This window comes from Triturus cristatus, chromosome 7 (genome assembly GCF_964204655.1).
Source record: "Triturus cristatus chromosome 7, aTriCri1.1, whole genome shotgun sequence".
NCBI classification, from domain to species: domain Eukaryota; kingdom Metazoa; phylum Chordata; class Amphibia; order Caudata; family Salamandridae; genus Triturus; species Triturus cristatus.
The window spans coordinates 1,450,362,264-1,450,381,862 of NC_140590.1; the positions used below are offsets into that span (position 1 = coordinate 1,450,362,264).

A 19,599-nucleotide genomic window follows, 5' to 3' on the forward strand; every position below is an offset into this window, starting at 1 on the left:
TTGTGCTCCACCTCATTTTAACCTGAGTCTTAGCGCGCATCCCTGCACCTGCTATTAGGCACTGAGAATTAGGACTCCTACCGTTACTTCTGCTTCTCTTGCCCAAGTGGTTAACCCTGGAGCTGCTTTGCCACAAACACCCCCAACGATCACCGAATACGTAGACAGCCTCATTTACTTCAAACGTATCCCTCGTTTGAGAACGCAATTCAGTGCGGCATCCGTTGCATTTTCCCGCCTCCTAACCGCTTCACTAGTGATCCTGCAATTATGTTTAAGTGCATTATTTCTGCCTTTACTCTCAGCCTGCTAAAGTCTGGAACACGCTCCATTCCACGTGGAACCATGCTAAGGAGGGCCTGCATACCTTCTTACGCGCTTCAACGCCTCGTCAGGGGTAGTAAGCGCTATATAATTACAGTTACTAATGACCGGGCCACTCCCTCCCTCAGAGAGAGAGGACCTTCAAAAACAGGCCTAATGGAATGTATTTCAAAACTTTTGTACTTCCAGAGTATATGTTGTCATTGTAGGACAAATATTATTGGAAATAGCGCAAAGAATTTTCATTACGTTTTAAACATCTAGCATTTAACCTCCTAGTGTTCATTATCTTCTAATGCAGCTTTTCATCTAATGAAACCTTTTAAGTGAACTGATTTATTGAACGACTGTCATTCGAGCGTGCATTTTTACTGGTCTTTAGCACAAGAAAACGAATAGAGCCTTTTCAGCCTAGTCACTACATTGCACACCCTGTATCAAACCATGGACCACCAAATGTGACTACCCAGAGATACTCGAACCTTGCGGTTTGCTTTATTCCATTGCAAGAAGCTTCTGAAGGGGTAACCTGCATATACTTTCTGCTTCTGCTGTAATAAAATGAATCCAACCTGCAGTTACTCAAATAAATAAACTTTTTGTATGACGAGGCGTACTCAAAGTTAGTTAACAAAGGGAACCATTCCTACTGGTGAGGATTGCCGCCAGTCCCATTATACGTGAAATAGCCAAACCGGGATTCACAAACAGTGTGATGTTGTAAGACTGTGATAAATCATTAAACAAGTTTGATGTATTCCATATCTCCAAGGTTGGAGCTATCAAAAAAATGTAATATTTTAGATTCCTTGGTTCCTTTGGGCCAATCTATTTGCATTTTGCATCACTTGGTCCTGAAGATGGTCTCTTTGAAGATGATCTTGTGGACTCCTCAACCATAAGATACCGAAATGTTGACGACTCGTCTATCTGATCATTATTCTTGCTACGACCATAGTTGAATGGACATTCATCCTTTGTCAGTTTATGGTCTAAGACTATTATTGGTTAGGTGGATATACCGGTCACCACTAATCACTAACCTTGAATTGTGATGTGCATTTTGTGGTTATTGGATGTCAGTTGTGCTCTCAACATATAAACCTTAATGAACATGGAAATCTGTATTTCAGATCTTAATGCCCTCACACACCTGTTAGAGTGTCATGCTTCATCATTGGGCGCTCCTCGTCTGGCTGGCGCTGCAGTGCCTGACGGGCCTAGGGGCTGCATTTTCGGAGATCTTTTGATCTGAAGATGCTGTAATGATGAATGCAAGTGGGCGGTTTTGTAGTGAGTCTAATGGGTGAAAGGTGACTTTTAAATAGGGTCTGGAACCCAAAAACAATCAATTTGATCAGAGATGGGCCCCAGGGCTAGGTAAAAACAGGGGTGCTATCTTGTGGTCCTTGGGTACCAGGGTAGCTACTAGTCGACAGAGATCGCTAGTGTCATGAGGTCAACATGTTTCGTGCCATCTTGGCCCAACCGTCGGGTGGCACTTCATCAGGACCAAAAAATCAATGTGTACCCTGTCGGGGCTAGGTGTACCATCTCTAGTCGAAGAGGACCTAGTAGTGTGTACCGATATCCCCAGCTGGGGTGCCGGTCTGCGATTCCACCTCAATTAGACGTGTATGGTGCTTCATAGGTGGATTGGAGGGTCCCGACCACAATAAGGGAAACTTGTTATCTAGACCGGACACTGCCGTCAGACCTACCCATCTCCATCCGACTCCAGCCACTTGGCGCAACTACTTGTGCCGACTTGGCAGAGGAACTACCCCTTTGTTGATAACAATTGTACTGTTTCCTGGGAGGAGCCAGGGAGTAGGACCTTAAAAAAAATACGCTCTTCCGTCCCCTATTGATTTAAAGCCTTAATGAACATGCACTGTGCTTGATGTATATCTGTATTGTTTGGAATAATGTTAGTGAATTGACTTATTTATCAAATAAATATGCTTTTGCTAATTGACTTTGAGTACGCCTCGTCATACAAAGTTTATTTGTTTAAATCACTGCAGATTGGATTCATCTGATACCAACCACATTATAAGTGGGAAGTGTATGCAGGCTACTTCTTCAGGAGCTTCTTGTTTGTTAATTGCAGAGTATGTGTATATCTATCTATCTATCTATCTATCTATCTATCTATCTATCTATCTATCTATCTATCTATCTATCTATCTATCTATCTATCTATCTATCTATCTATCTATCTATCTATCTATCTATCTGGTCACTGGAGGATTATTGGGTAGCCCTAGCGCAGTGTCTTTATTCCATTTTAGGCTATCATGAGCACCTGATCCTGCCTAGTTCTAATTTGCTTAGGTGACACACAGTGGGTCTCTCTCTACCATGAGACTAACTGCAGGGGCCTCGCCACCCAGATCTGACTCCCACTCTGATCTTCAATCCAACATGAGGCCACGTATGACACTTTTTCTATCCTTATACCCTTTTCGCAAAGCAACACACACTTGCCAATCGCACATTGTACTGCACCAAAAAGGTTGCTCTGGTGCAGCAGCTTGGTACTTGATTGACATTGCTGACAATAGCACTACATTAAATGCTTTCTGAGCAATTCTCAGTGATGGGACTCATTAGAGGGAAAATAAACGAATAACTCTTTTTGATGATGGAGCCGATAAGTTAAGAATATTGGTGGGTTCCTTCAAAATATTGGCCTAATACTGTACCGACAGACGGTAGCATGATTATTCTACTATACCAACTCATCATGATGGTTGCACAATGTGTATGTGATACGACTATTGAACAGCACTGGCTGATGGGCTGCTCACTGCAGAATATTGGCTAGTAAAGGGTGAGTACAGGACGCTATTTCAAGGTAGAAAACTGCATCTTGGTCATCTGCGCAGTATTGATGAGTGCAGTGAGTACTGTACGCTACTATCTGATGAAGCTGATTGACTGATGATGCTCATTAGTACTGATTATAGATTGATGGTTTCGATTAGTGGGCAGTATTATCTGTCATCTCTGCACATCAGTTGGGCTGTCGGGAATTCTTAGCGACATAATTAAACTGTTAACAGCATGAGCATCATTAACACAACTGCCTTGATTACTAGCACAGCAGCTCCCATTTGCAGAGCATTACAGAGTGGCAGGTTAAGACAATTTCAGGTACGTTTCCATGTGCGCTGATAGACTACTCCTAGTCACTGTTCCAATCTGACGGACTTAAAATCCTGGACCTCTTGACCCCCCCTCACGGAATCATGTGCCTCTTAAACTCCCAGAACCATGGCCTCTTGATCACCTGGGACCCTTGACTGTCTTGAACCTGGTGCTCCTTTTGATTGTCCAGAGCTGTCGCACCTTTGTTCCCCTGTTGCTCTGTGCCCCTTGATCCCCAAGGAATCCTGTGTATTTTGATCTTTCCAGAACCGTGTGCCTCTTGCTCCCCTAGAACTCTGTGCCCCTTAAGCATGCAGAACCCTGTGCCCCTTAATTGTCCTCAACCCTGTAAACATTGATTGTCCAGAACCGTGTGCCTCTTGCTCCCCTAGAACTCTGTGCCCCTTAAGCATGCAGAACCCTGTGCCCCTTAATTGTCCTCAACCCTGTAAACATTGATTGTCCAGAACCATGTGCCTCTTGATCCCTTGAAATATGGTGCCTCTTGATCTCCCGGAATCCTGCGCCTTTTGATCTCCTGGAATCCTGTGCCTCTTGAGTCCCAGGAACTGCATGCCTTTTAATCCTTACAGAATCCTGGGAATCTTGATCCCCTGAAACTTTGTGCCCCTTGATTCTCCGTAACCCTGTTTGTATTAATTGCTCGGAGCCCTGCGCCCTTGGTCACCATGCTTTATACAATTGTCTTTTGGGTTGCTTTATCACCTGGGTGACATGGTGTTTTATAAAATATTACTAAAGGTTATTCTTCAGTTATGTATGTGATTAAACAATGATATGAAAAACTGCTGTCAAATATAGGTCCCTTTTTCCTAATGCCACATACTAAGTATGTTTTATGTACAACAAAGAATTTACACCTATGTCTACAAGACATTTCATCTTCTTATCCAGGATGCTTATGGAATAATGTATTTTCCCCACTGGGGAAAATACACTGTTCCATAAGCATAATGATAGAAGGTGTTTTTGGCCCAACCCTTATTTCCCAACTTAATTTAATCCGTAATTAAAGGGGTATCACTTATCGGAGCGTGGTGTGTCAGGCTTACCAAAGAGCACACTTTCTCATCAAGTACCATTGTTAATATGCAAACATTTGCAAGTGTAAATAAGACCACATTGAAGGTCACATTGTCCTTCATGCGTTGCTGAAAACAGTTGATAGAGTGTGACAGAAATTTGAAGATTGACACAAGCTGAAATCACATGCAGCGGTAGTAAATAAATGTCGGGAAGAAAAATGAAAATGGTTCTGCCACTGAACTAGAACATTGAGCTCCTTTTATCCCTGCCTGAATCTCTAACTCAAACTGGATCTAGAGTTTTTTGTTTAGTTTTGTGCTGCCATTGTGTAATGTAAAAGATTACAGAGCAGAATCTCATAAATCTCAACAAGCACTGGCAAAGCCAATAGGTCTAGCACTGGCTGTTAGCCGTTCAACTTTGTCGGTGATTGTTTTGTCATGGTTTTTGCAAATATGTATTGCAGAGGGATATGCCAGGCCCTCATCAATTTAAAATAAAAATAATATAAATAATTGGAAAGTTGGCTTAAAGCAATCCTGTTTTTGTTGGGCCTCCAAATGCAGTCATTCCCTTAGCAGTCCTTGGCAAGGAAGGTAACCAGGACCAGGTAGGGAACAGCAACCAGCCCTTGCAGATTGCTGCTCGACCGGCCCTGGGCGCGGGGAAGAGGGTGTGCTAGCAAAAAGCACCGCTCCCGCTTTTGTTACAGGGGTCCGATATTGCAGCACTGCTGCAAAACCAGCCGCCAGTGACAAAACTGGCCCGACAGGCCCCAAACACAGCCCCCACCCCTCTGGCCCACCAGGCAAATGCCTGGTGCACGCTACAGCCAGTCCGGCCCTGAAGGTAGCTACTTAGTATGGATGTTCGCCTTGTGAAAGAGCAGTATATATTCAGCCACAATGATGTTAGCCAATGGCTGAAGTGAGCTGACCCATTGCTCCATTCTGTATGCTGTAGCGGGCAGAAGAAAATAGTGTGAATGACATGGCTAACAGACCACTGGATGGAGATGGCTGGCTAGAAGTCAATGTAGCCAAGAATGTTACACTAGTCTTAAATGATCATTCATTTTTGGGTTGTGAGAGCTATCTTTTTGTCCTAGTTGCATTTTATGTTCTTTTCTTTACTTGCTCCCCTTTTATGCTAGTAACATGGCAGTTCTTTTTTCATATTAGCTTACACATTGAAAAACATTTTTCCTATTTTAATGGTTCTCCGTGTGATTCCTCAAAGTATGGTTGTTCAGATTAAATAAACTCATTTTATTGCACACAGTCACAGGGATTCCGGTAGCAACTGATCGCTTCTTTAAGATGTGTGCAAAAGCCTATTAATTCAAAACACATTTTTATCCCTTATATTGAAATATTTAAGAGATCTTTGATGGTCAAAGATCACTTTGTAGACAGTACTCTTTATTATTGCAAATAAAGACTAGCTAATATTCTAATGAAAATAGAGTGACAGTTTTCTGGAATTCATTGTTATTTCTGTTTCTTGGAGATTATGACCCAAACTAATGTGCCACGGCCACCTGGTTAACACTTTTTTAAATACTTGATCTTTCTAATTTAATATTTGTGAGTAAAACACTTACTTTATCTTTTATATTAATTGCGTTTTATTTTTTAATCTGGTATCGGTTCCAATACTGTGTTTCACATGTATTCAATATTTGGTAAATTGTGTAGTCAAAATTGTACTCCTAGAAGGTAAAAAATGTATTTGTCAGCAGGTATAGATGTCCAGAAATAACTTTTTCGGCAGCAGACACTTAAGGCCTGATTTAGAGCTTGGCGGACAGGTTACTCCGTCACAATGGTAACGGATATCCCGTCCGCTGAAATATAAATCCCATAGGATATAATGGGATTTCTTATTTCAGCAGACGACATCTGTCGCCGTTGTGATCGAGTAACCCGTCTGCCAAGATCTAAATCAGACCCCTACTGTTTTAGTATGGTGGAGCGAATTTGGGGGTCTTGTCTTTATGTGGATCCTTTAAAGACTGCCAACCACATTAGAGGTCATGCTCCGGTTAAAGGGGCGTCAGTATAAAGCAGGTGGCAGCAACTCTTTGAATGAATGGTGGGTTGGTTTTAAGTGATTTTATCCTTGACGTTTGGTCACATGTGTCCATTGCGGTAGTAGACTTGCTTCAGGAGCTGACAGACATAGACACACTACATGAAAGTGAAGAAGGTGCCGAGGTCCTGATCGATTCCCTGGTAAGTGGATATTGCAGCTGTTGGGAATGTATGAATAGTGTTACTGCTAATAACCTTTGCATGTGTGGGAACTTTTTTATATATATTTTTAAATTTTTTTATTAACCATAGGTGGCACAGTTATATTGTCCGTTTAAATATCAAACATTGCATATGCATTCCGTACAATACACATTGCTTGTCTTTACTATTATAATATTGCTCATACGTTGCTTCGTGTGTTCATATCGTTACATACATTAGTATCTAAATTACATAAATTTGTTTCAGTTTCGCGGTTCACCGTTGGCAATGCACATATTCCCCCCCTGTAGGTGTTCAAGCCTCCCCACAGTCTTATCCACTTTTTAGGACAACCTCTGCGTACATATACGGTCTTTTCCGCCACAATGGCTATGTCTAGATCTTTACACCATTCCGTGAGCGTGGGGGTGATGGCCACACCCCAATGTTTAGCAATGTTTCTTTTGGCCAGCATCATTCCCAGTGTCGCCCAAGTCCGTGTTGTGGAATTAAGGTCTGTCACCTCCTAAATATTTAAAAGCCAACATCTGGGCTCTGGGGGAACAGGGTTCCCACTTACTCTTGTGATGATGGTCATGACTGCTTTCCAATATAACATTATTGCGGGACAGAGCGGTACAAAAGAGGGTGGTGATGGACGGAGCATCAGAACCAATCGAACACTCACACCCAGTCAACAGATCTGGGTTTGATCCATCACCGTTTTTTAGCCCACTCTGCCACCACAGTTCAGACATGGCCATATGCAAATCAGTCTGACCCTGTGCCTCATGGGAACAGTCCAGCCCGAACTGCCAAGCAATGCCTTCCCTGGACCGGAAACAAGCTTCCTAGGACCGGTTTCTGGCATTTCAGCCGTCTTCAGCCAGGCTTGCTTGAATCCAGTGGCAAAGTGAGCAAGGGACTCACGTCTGAGCATACCCTGCCAACTTATGGCGAACAAAGCGGTACAAAAGAGGGTGGTGATGGACGGAGCATCAGATCTAATCAAACACTCACACCCAGTCAACAGATCTGGGTTTGATCCATCACCGTTCTTTAGCCCACTCTGCCACCCCAGTTCAGACATGGCCATATGCAAATCAGTTTGACCCTGTGCCTCATGGGAACAGTCCAGCCCGAACTGCCAAGCCATGCCTTCCCTGGACCGGAAACAAGCTTTCTAGGACCGGTTTCTGGCATTTCAGCCGTCTTCAGCCAGGCTTGCTTGAATCCAGTGGCAAAGTGTGCAAGGGACTCACGTCTGAGCATACCCTGCCAACTTATGGCGAACAAAGCGGTACAAAAGAGGGTGGTGATGGACGGAGCATCAGATCCAATCAAACACTCACACCCAGTCAACAGATCTGGGTTTGATCCATCACCGTTCTTTAGCCCACTCTGCCACCCCAGTTCAGACATGGCCATATGCAAATCAGTCTGACCCTGTGCCTCATGGGAACAGTCCAGCCCGAACTGCCAAGCCATGCCTTCCCTGGACCGGAAACAAGCTTCCTAGGACCGGTTTCTGGCATTTCAGCCGTCTTCAGCCAGGCTTGCTTGAATCCAGTGGCAAAGTGAGCAAGGGACTCACGTCTGAGCATACCCTGCCAACTTATGGCGAACAAAGCGGTACAAAAGAGGGTGGTGATGGACGGTGCATCAGAACCAATCAAACACTCACACCCAGTCAACAGATCTGGGTTTGATCCATCACCGTTCTTTAGCCCACTCTGCCACCCCAGTTCAGACCATGGCCATATGCAAATCAGTCTGACCCTGTGACTCATGGGAACAATCCAGCCCGAACTGCCAAGCCATGCCTTCCCTGGACCGGAAACAAGCTTCCTAGGACCGGTTTCTGGCATTTCAGCCGTCTTCAGCCAGGCTTGCTTGAATCCAGTGGCAAAGTGAGCAAGGGACTCACGTCTGAGCATACCCTGCCAACTTATGGCGAACAAAGCGGTACAAAAGAGGGACAGGCCCAGATCTTAAGCTGTACGAGGTGTAGTTTGAATGTAATTGCTACTTCCCTGGGTGATGCTAGTGCCTCTTGCCAATCAGTATCATCTAGGTCTCCTACCTCCTCCCGCCATTTGTCTCGGAGCCTTTGCATGGGGTCGGGCATGTTATTGATAATCTTTTGCTCTTGTATCCATATGATTCGTCAGTAGTCTATCCTCTAAGGGCGAGGCCTCGGGTGGATTAGTGTCAGGGGCATTGCAGCCTCCAGGGCGTGCTTGACAGGGTGGTAGCGGAATTGTTCCGTCGGTGCCATGTCATATTGATCCTGGAGTTGTGTAAAAGGGATCACCTTTCCCTGTACCCAGAGATCTCCCACCTTGGATATCCCTATATTGTCCCAATGCTTGAAGCCTTTACTCTTACCCAGCCTGCCTAACTTATCCGTGACCTAGAGGGGCGTTGCCTGTGTGATCTTATTGTGCCATCCTAACTTTCTGCGTACTATGTTCCATACCTGGAGTTTGTGGTTTGTTGGGCCTATCATGGCCCGGGTTTTATTATAGAGCGCTCGATATAGTCCTTCCTCTCCCAACTCCATTCTATTAAGGCTGTAGTCCAGGTCTGTGTGGGGGACGTGTAGCCAATGATTAATCACAGTCAATTGGGACACCCAATAATACGTTTGTATACTTGGTAGTGCGATGCCGCCTTCGTACCAGGTTCGGAACAGTTTCGTCATATATGCGAGCTGGTTTATTATTCCAGAGGAGTTTGGAGATTTCTGCCTCTATGGCTCGGAAATAAGACTGGGGAACTAAGAACGTCGTAATTTAAAGGGCGTAGAGGAACCTCGGGAGCACCATCATTTTAAAAAGTGCCGCTTTCCCCAGGAGCATGTGTGGGAAATTTTAATTGTTTTATCTTCCTCTCAATCTGAGGTTCTTCAGGAGTCTACAAATACTTGAACATACCGCCCGCCAGAAAAGCTGGTCCCTAAAATGCCTCGGCTAATGTTTTAAATCAAAATAGTGTCAGTACATGTCATATCAGTCTTTGCACAAATGGGAGAGGTGGCTGGGTTGTGTTCAGTTAATATGTTGTGATGTAGTGTTCTTTAAAGAGGTGCTTCTTCAACTCTTTCCTAAACTGGAGCAGCATTGTAGAGGTTCTTAAGGATCCTGAGTGCATAGATGAAAGAGGCCTGCAGCCTTGTGTTTCCTTTTTTACACTTCTTAGTCTGCAATCTGATGGCGTGTCTCTCCACTGTAGAATATTTGTTTTGTTTCCTCATCAAATCTGTCAGAGGGAAGAGACTAAAATGCCTGGAGTCTGCATTTCTTTTTGTGTAGTTATCCTCATTCTGTTCCATTTCCCTCCTCTTGAAGTCCTCCTCATCTTATCATTGCAGTGTTGCCTCTGAGAGGTTAATTGCAGGGCCCAGCCTATTGTCCCTGCTCATGTCTGCAGCTTTCCTAATTACTGCCCTCCTCCCCCTTTGTAACTTGCAAAGGGAAGAGATAGTCTCCCTGTGGATGCCTTTTATAAATCCTGCACACAGCAGCAGGAAATTAAATACAAGGCCCTTTGTTTCCCTTGTCACTGAACCCATCACAGCAGCAGGTCTAAGAGCTGCCATTGTCCACTCTGAAAGGGAGCAACTAATGCACATTCCGGGAACAACACAAAATCAATTGGGTGATTTCGCTAGAAAAGCCGACCCACCACCTAACTGCCAGTAGAGGCAAGGGGAAGGCGAACCCATAGCTGTCTCTCCGGTGCCCTGTGGCACTGCCGCATGTCTGGAATCGAGCTTGCTGCATTCCTTTTGTGTTCTGGATCAGTGTGCCTGTGTCGTTGCATGAGGGTTTATTCAGTTGGTGACAGTGATACGGGTATTGCGGGGTTCAGGGAGCAGGGAAATGTTTCCACTATTCCAGTGAAATCTGAAAATAAGTGGCATGATAACTATTGATTACTAATGGATTCCAGGTAGTGGCCCCATGCTTGACAGGACCTTTGTAAAAATCAATGTTTTTGTTATTTGAGGGATATCAAACATCATGTCCATGTGCTGACCACATTCGTTAGGTCTTGGTTTGATAGCACAGCTGTCTAAATAGACTTTTGTTTACAATACACATACAGCAGGCTTTGAGTTCGCCCCTCTCAACCATTGGCTTTTTTTTGGACGAACCTCTTTCAGCCACTGGCATGAGTCTTTGTCAGTCATAAAATGGATCCACCTGGATTGCTCCCTCAGATAATGCTGTTGGCTTACTGCATATATGCTTTTTTCCAGTGAAGTGTATTCAATGTATACACTCAATTGGAATGAGGGCCACTATTATATCTCCTTGCCGCTCCCTTTGTGGGATACATGTTGCTAAAGCAAGCACAGTTGTGCATGCCTGTGTTTTACATGTTAGCAAATTAATAACGGACTTATTGGCTTTGCCATGCTTGTTATACATTGTGACCTAAGATTCGCATCGCACCACAAAGGCACAATTTAGAATGTCCTCCTGACATTAACTGCATGGTATACATTGACGCAATACAATTTCAATTTTTCATTTATACTGTTTTTGTTACCTCGGACATCAGTTTCAAGAGTAGATTTTCTGATGACATTTATTGTAATTTTGTTAATATTTCTGTAAAGTCTTCAAACGTAAGAAGATCATTTGGGATGTGTTCCATTTAGCATTAAATATTTGAAAAACCATATTATTTTTTTATATCTCGGACTCATGCAAGGAGTAATATTATTTTCTCTCTTTGCTTATATCATGCTCTTTTAAGTATTTTTAGGAGAGGGGTGAGCTAGGGTTAGGGTTGCAAGGTGATTGGCATTCCGGAAATTTCTGACTATATTTTTACATTGGCTTAATTTGCTGTTGCTGTGAAAGGTCCCATGAGACGAATGGTTTAGCTGCACCTCTAGGAAGGAAGGAGTGAAGTGTTGGATCTGCATAAAGAGAAGTGTCTGTAATAGGAAAAGTGATATCTCTGTCATTGACATTCATTTCATTCCTTCTCTTTTCTGTACCCTTAGGTTGAGGGACAGGTTGTAGCCCTCCTGGTGCAAAATCTGGAGCGTCTGGATGAGGCTGTGAAAGAAGAGGTTGATGGAGTCCACAACACTCTTGGTAAGGTGCCAGTAATCACGTTGTCTCTCATCCCCCTCCAGAAAGTTCACATTCAGCTTAAGTTTAAATCTTTTTATTCAACAAATATGCTCAAGTAACAATAATAACAAGATCAAAACCCCTTCATTGATATCACTGCAAACGTACGCATTTATAGATGAAATTGGGTAAACCGTCTGCAAACATTAAAAGAACAGCTGCTCCCTCAGGAGATGGCCAGTTGGTGAGAGACTATACCTACGCAAGAATCGTGTCCCCATAATTAGAACCTGCCATCACGTGGTCTCGCAGTCCTCCCCTCCCTAAATTGGGGACCTCCTGGGCCTGCCTTCCAGTTTGACAACTACCCCATATTCCGACCCTACCTCGGAGTTCAATATAACCCTACCAAGCTCATCCCATGTCCATCTGCAGCCCCTTAAAATGACTTTACTGACTCCGCTTGGCTAAACTCACATCTCTTCCCACCGTGCTCCATCTTCAGGTTACTCCGAAATCTTACTGATGCTGTAGGCTTCTTTGCAAAACCAAAGGAAATGATGGACGGAGTGTTGAACATTGCAAACACTCACCCCCAGTCAACTGATCTGGGTTTAATCCATCACCGTTCTTTAGCCCACTCTGCCACCCCAGTTCAGACATGGCCATATGCAAATCAGTCTGACCCTGTGCCTCATGGGAACAGTCCATCCCGAACTGCCAAGCCATGTCTTCCCTGGACCGGAAACGAGCTTCCTAGGACCGGTTTCTGGCAATTCAGCCGTCTTCAGCCAGGCTTGCTTGAATCCAGTGGCAAAGTGAGCAAGGGACTCACGTCTGAGCATACCCTGCCAACTTATGGCAAACAAAGCAAAACCAAAGGAAATGATGGACGTAGTGTTGAACATTGCAAACACTCACCCCCAGTCAACTGATCTGGGTTTAATCCATCACCGTTCTTTAGCCCACTCTGCCACCCCAGTTCAGACATGGCCATATGCAAATCAGTCTAACCCTGTGCCTCATGGGAACAATCCAGCCCGAACTGCCAAGCCATGTCTTCCCTGGACCTGGACCTGGTGAGTGCTTGCAATGTTCAACACTCCGTCCATCATTCCCTTTGGTTTTGCTTTGTTCGCCATAAGTTGGCAGGGTATGCTCAGACGTGAGTCCCTTGCTCACTTTGCCACTGGATTCAAGCAAGCCTGGCTGAAGACGGCGGAAATGCCAGAAACCGGTCCTAGGAAGCTTGTTTCCGGTCCAGGGAAGACATGGCTTGGCAGTTCGGGCTGGACTGTTCCCATGAGGCACAGTGTCAGACTGATTTGCATATGGCCATGTCTGAACTGGGGTGGCAGAGTGGGCTAAAGAACAGTGATGGATTAAACCCAGATCAGTTGACTGGGGGTGAGTGCTTGCAATGTTTAACACTCCGTCCATCATTCCCTTTGGTTTTGCTTTGTTCGCCATAAGTTGGCAGGGTATGCTCAGACGTGAGTCCCTTGCTCCCTTTGCCACTGGATTCAAGCAAGCCTGGCTGAAGACTGCTGAAATGCCAGAAACCGGTCCTAGGAAGCTTGTTTCCGGTCCAGGGAAGACATGGCTTGGCAGTTCGGGCTGGACTGTTCCCATGAGGCACAGGGTCAGACTGATTTGCATATGGCCATGTCTGAACTGGGGTGGCAGAGTGGGCTAAAGAACAGTGATGGATTAAACCCAGATCAGTTGACTGGGGGTGAGTGCTTGCAATGTTCATCACTCCGTCCATCATTCCCTTTGGTTTTGCTGTAGGCTTCTTTGCCACCATTGTCTCCTTGACTCTCTTTTCCTTCTCAAAGTTCCTGGACTCATCTTGGGATACTGTAATAGTTTATTCTCTCCCACTATCACTTTTTGCCACTGTTTGGCTGCATCAAGATCTGATCTCTGCAGTCATGTGATGTCACCACTATCATCACTGTGCCCCCACACCCGATGACATTCTTTAGGGCCTTGAAGGGAGTATGTGGATCTTCCAAATCACTAAGGTGGTGTTCTTTTGCTTTTGTAGCAGAAACAATTTTCCATCCATTCTGACGGAGAGACTGGTGGGATCTCCACTTGGACCCCATGCACTCTCATGTTGGCACCACTACTTTGATCCTTCAGTGTTTGTCTTTGTCTCAAATTTCAATATGGCTGCCATTGCTCACGCTTTAAAGTTGTTCATGTTATTCACCTCAGTCGTGAATGTCGCTGAGGAGATTTCTAGAGAGTGTACTCTCCCTTCTGCCATGTCAGCTGTCTTTCCAAAGCCAGCACATGGTCACACATGCCCACACATGCCTTCCAATTTATTTTCCACAATTTCTAACCACCACTTCAATCTTGCTTGTCTTTTCTGCTATCTCTGTTTATAAATCTGCAGTGGATTTTGGAAGGACCTATTACCCTTTTGTTAAACTGCTCTCATCCAGGGCCCCCTGTGTTTGCTGACCGGCGTTTCCTTTGGCAGTCTTTGTATAGGGTTCAAAAACATCTTCTCTAAACTTCTTATAGTTGCAAATTGCAGAGGACTATGGCACAGCTTCACTCCCTCCAAAATGTAATTTGCCCATAGTCTTTGGGGTAGTTTTCTTGGGAACGACAAATTGGGGCAAGTGCCCTTTGTGGACCTGGCCCATACATCTACCGGGGCACTTTATTCACTAGGAGACTGTGTTCTCCTTTAATTTAGCCCTTATCCATGTGCACCACCTAACCAGGTGCTGTGCTTATCAGTGGATTCGGCCATCTGTAGCTCTTCCTTTCTCACTGCTGCCCCCACTCTTTGGCCCCCACTAACCCCTGTGTTGCTCATACAGTGTGGACCGATTCCCCTGAGGTAGCCACCACTAGAGCTGTTTTTTTCAACATGTCTCCTCCGCCACTGGTATTGGCATGGCAAGAGCAGCAGGGGGTGGAATTAACAGCTGCCTTCACCAGGGGAGCAAAACATCCCACTGGCTAAAATGTTGGCACTACCAGTCTGATGGTTTCGGGGGTCTTCTCATCTGGGGGCTGCACACTACATGAAGAGCCAGTTCCCCAGGCAGGAGCTCCAGTTGTTGTGGCCATCTTGGTACCTGCTCCCTCATATTCAGTCTATAAGCCAATCCAGCATATTGACATTAAAGCTGTGCACTTTAGTTACAAATGTTCAAGCAATCAGTGTTCGCTGATGCTAGTTGTTAAGGCTAAACTTGAGAGTCCTATTAGTATGAATTGCATTGCTGAGTTCATTTTTCTTGCTTGCCAGCCTTTCTTGTGAGACTATTTCTCTAGCCGATGGATTAGTTAAAGAAAGTTATCCTCTCTGCCTCTATGCCCTTGAAGTTCTTTCCTTTACTTTAGAGTTAAGTCTCTTGGTGGCAGGGAATGTATTCTTTAAACCTTTTAATCTTTCATCCCTCATGGAGATAGCTAAAGTCGAGTTAGCGTCTAAATTTGGCATCAGTTCATTAGGAAATTGACTGAGATCTCTACTGTCTTTAGATTTCAAACTCTAAGATGAAATTTTTTGCTTCCGTAACCATCAACCAAATGCAGAAAGTTTGATTATTTGGCGGGGTTCTCCTTCTTTCCTTTCTTATTGGTCATTTGGTAAGTAAATGGCACCTCTCTCAGTGGTAATCGAACGTGACTTGCCAGCCTAACATTGAACATAGCCATATCCCGGTACCTTCACAAAAGTTTTTGAAGACTTGTCAATAACCCATTCACTTTACTCTGTGACATTAAAAATTATGATTGTGTTTCCCTCCCTTTGACATTTTTACTAAGATCATGTCTGGGCCGGTTCTTTTCCCAAAATATTCTGGCCAGCCCTTTTGCTACCTCTCCCCTGCAAGCTTTGAGAAGATGACTCTTGGTAGTTAGATCCCCCTCCCCTGCAGTCAGTGCGAAGGACACTTTGTTCCTTTGACCCACACCATTTTTTGGACACATGTAAAAGTGGAATTTTAATTTTCCATACATTGAATAAAAATATACCCACATCCCTCTCTCTTCACAGTGATCATTGATAATTTCTATTCTTCACTAACAATCATCATGTCTTTGGAAGTTCTTTTCCTTCCTAGCACAAGGGTAATCTGTAATCATTTAGTATATCACTGATCTTTTCTTTTTCCCTCCCAGCAATTATTGAAAATATGACTGAGTTCCGCCCAGAAATGTGCACAGAAGCTGCTCAGCAGGGTCTCATGCTCTGGCTCCTTAAACGATTGAAGGTAAATACTTATCATGTTAATACTTTTGGTGAAGGCGGGTCCTGGGAGTGGTCAGTGGACTGTTCAGAGAATATTGGGGCAGATGCTTAACAGCTTGATGAATTTAAAGGGATGAAATTATGAGGGATTGATGAAAATCTGCTATGTACTAGGCTAGGTATTTAATTTTGCAGCTGTGCTTTTGAACTGGTCTGCAAGTTGCCCTCGTAATTTGTTCGCTTTGTGTTTTTTGCTAGTACATAGGTTTCCTAAAAGCCTGTTGGGAGGTTACGTGTTCTATGAATCAATTTAATGGGCAGCTTAGGGTACACGAAGGAGGGAGTCAATGAACTAATTGGGTCATTTATGTGGTGTAGGAGATCCACAAGAGCCCTAAATTGCGCCATTGTTTCTAGAAGAACTATAAAACTACAGCATCTAATCATCATTGTGAGAACACTGTATGATGCAAGGACATGTATATAGCCGTGCAATGGCTGCTGCTCAATGAGTTTTCCTTTTGACTAGAATAGTTTTCACATTGAAATTATTCTGTTGGAAGTGTCTCACTGTGTCTGGCGAGGTAAGGATGCACCTGACAAATCTGTTATTTTTGCGTTCATTAGTGTACGATTCAGCACGGCACACGGTATAAATGTTTCCGTATACCAACAGCCTCTTTCATTGCAATGTTTCTCCATCAGGCAAAGATGCCCTTTGATGCCAACAAGTTGTACTGCAGTGAAATCCTGGCCATCCTTTTGCAGAACAATGATGGTGAGCACCACACTGAGGTTGACTACGCTTTGAGAAGCTGAGTCCATTTTTTGCTGATGATCTCAGTGCTCTGTGTTATAACACCCTCCATTTACTTTCTTTCTTTTTTTTTGTTACTTACCCACTTGGTTTTCAGTGTCTCCTGCCATGAACTTGCTTTCATACTCTGGTCACCACTCTCCTTTCTTCCTCCATCTTGTTCTGTCATACTACCACTGCTCCATAACTCTGCATTTGTTATCCTCTAGCTGCTTAACTCTGCCCACTTTCCTTTTTTACCCCTGTTTTCTGCTTTCTTAGACTTTGTCTGTTTTATTCCATGTGGTGCCCTCAATCCTCTCACTTTTGCCTTTTAATGTTCCCCTCTGTAAGCAAATCACTAACCACATAGAAGTGAGAGAGACGATAAATGGCCAAAGTGCTTTAGCCGAGTTTCCAATACACCAGTCCGCAGCTATTCGCATGGGTTAGTCAGAGACTATTTAATTTACTTTTGAAGGTTTGGCCTACCTCGAGGTATAAGCATGTAAGAAGTGATTGAGTGATGCAGGAAACCACAGTGCAAACCAGAAAAAGAAACTAAGCTGATAAAAAAAAGACACAGAATGTATTAGCTAGAAACCAGTCAAATATCAAAAGTAATGAAATGAGGAACAACACAAAAAATGATATTTATTTTATTCATGGCCTAACATGTTTATGGTCTTGAGATCAAGATTTACTTTGTCAACATGATGAAAACAATGTTGGTGCAATGAAGTTCAACTAATATGTTGTTGGCAGTTCGTAGCAGGTTGAAGCTCTGCATTAACACGGTGTTCGGCAGAATCTCGTCAACATGCAGCCATATTATGGTCATTAGGAAAAATTAACCTCAAATGACGTCCTTCACGCAAAGTTTTTTCAAGTATATCACTGTAGACGCAGACGGTCTTTTGTGCTTGTTTAGAGGCTGTCATTGTGTTCCACAGCAGAACTACACAGTGTTCTGTATTGTAGCTTATGTTTTTTTTTGTGGATATGAATTTTGCACATTGAAAGTTCACAGATTCTTGCAAGTCGTTTTCAACGGATTGAGGTATTGTACCAAACCTCCATCTGCCCTCAGAAGTAAAGCTAATACTGTAAAGTGACAGTCTTCTAAATCTAGGCATCTCAGCTTAGGCTTTTATTGGGCACTACAGTCCATCAAACAGCACTGCAAGAAATCTAGGCCTCCCTGTCTGTCCAATGATGGAAGCCATCATCCTTGGGCTGTAAGACATTAGTGTCAAGTAAGCAGGGTTTCTTTGCTTCTATCCTTATGACAACTAACAAGGTGAAAGTTATGTTTGTCCTTTTGATTGTTTGTTAGCTACAATGCTGTTACATGTTGACACACACTCTGTGGTGATTCTTTTGCATGAGTCTTAATTTTGCCAAAGTTATTAAAAATACTTCTTGACTTTACCTGGTTGTTGCTCTTTGGTAGTAAATATGTGATCTGTAGGATGCATTTATGATTGATAATCAAACGCGATTCGGATGTAATTTTCATCAAGAGTTGTAGGAAGTGTATTAATCAAATTGTATTGATTTCCAAAGAACACTTTTTGATATAAATAGCTGTGGGTTACATAGTCTAATGATAAATAAGTCCAAAGTCACCAGATTAGTCCAGACACGTTAGGCTGTTAAGGGCCTCAAGCTTCCACATTGTTTACTTCTCACGTATATTATATTCAGCCTCCTAGTCCATTGTGTTATTATTTTTTGTCTCATCCCATTTGCCAGATATTGCTGTGCAATATCGTAGATAGAAAAATGAGTGGATGGCTTGGCACTGCAGGAACTCGCACTAAGTCCTACCTGAACCACCACTGCAAAGTTTGTTGTAGTTTCACATGCTACCACAAAAAGACGTATACATTCTTTTATACAGCCTCGAAGAAGATTTAGTAGTTTTACCTTATTTTGATCTGTATAATCATTCAATATGTGTTTAGCTACCACTGCAACGTGTAATACATATGATTATGTTGCTTAGCTTTTGAGCTGAATTTATAGTAGCCATTTTATGAGTGCTGGCTTGACTACAGTAGAAAGTTATTTCACTTGACAAACATTGTTACTTTATGCTGTTGACAGGAGCTTTCTTCTGGCAAAGCCTTTACATTTTATTACAGATGGAGAGTAAAACGTGCCATAGTTTAACAGAAACACTTAGGTGTCTGGATGTACTACAAAGCACTAAGATTCAAGAAAAAGAGGGGGGTTCGCTAAAAACTGGAAAATCTTGGCTCTAGCAGATGCAGTTCTCTCTTAAACACTGCATTTGCCTCTTGCCGCTGCTTCATTAGCGCCTTTTGCTGTCACTCACTGGTTACCTACTGCTGCCTGCTTCCTCCTTCAGTGTCGCTGGAGCCCCTTTTACTTCATGGTTTCCTCTGTCTCCCTTCTAACTGTGATTGTATACTTCTGGCTTGTCGTCTTTGTTAGGGCTACCTCATTTCCTTTATCGGTATCCCCTTTTATGCAGCCAACTGGGTTCCCTGTTTAACTACCCCCACATCTTAGTATGTTCTGATATCCTATCCCTCAATGCTTTCTCGCACAGACTTTCTGTGCACTTTATTTTGTTGGCTTGCTTTCTCCTTTCATTGACTTGTTCTTTTTGGCTGTATTCACCTTCTGTCCTTTGCTTACCATTCTGCCTCTCTTTTTGTTCGCTTTCTCCCTCTAGCTCCTATTTTCTCTAAT

The 19,599-nt window shown here is 43.6% G+C and overlaps 1 protein-coding gene across 1 annotated transcript in view; it reads left to right on the forward strand.

Moving 5' to 3' along the window:
• CTNNBL1 (catenin beta like 1) overlaps nucleotides 1-19,599 on the forward strand; it is a 460,868-nt gene that overhangs the window by 194,821 nt on the left and 246,448 nt on the right. The window contains exons 5-8 of the mRNA XM_085619195.1: nucleotides 6,661-6,758; nucleotides 11,782-11,875; nucleotides 16,013-16,104; nucleotides 16,788-16,860. Of these exons, the coding sequence (XP_085475321.1) occupies nucleotides 6,661-6,758; nucleotides 11,782-11,875; nucleotides 16,013-16,104; nucleotides 16,788-16,860 (357 nt within the window). The remainder of the gene's footprint in view (nucleotides 1-6,660; nucleotides 6,759-11,781; nucleotides 11,876-16,012; nucleotides 16,105-16,787; nucleotides 16,861-19,599) is intronic.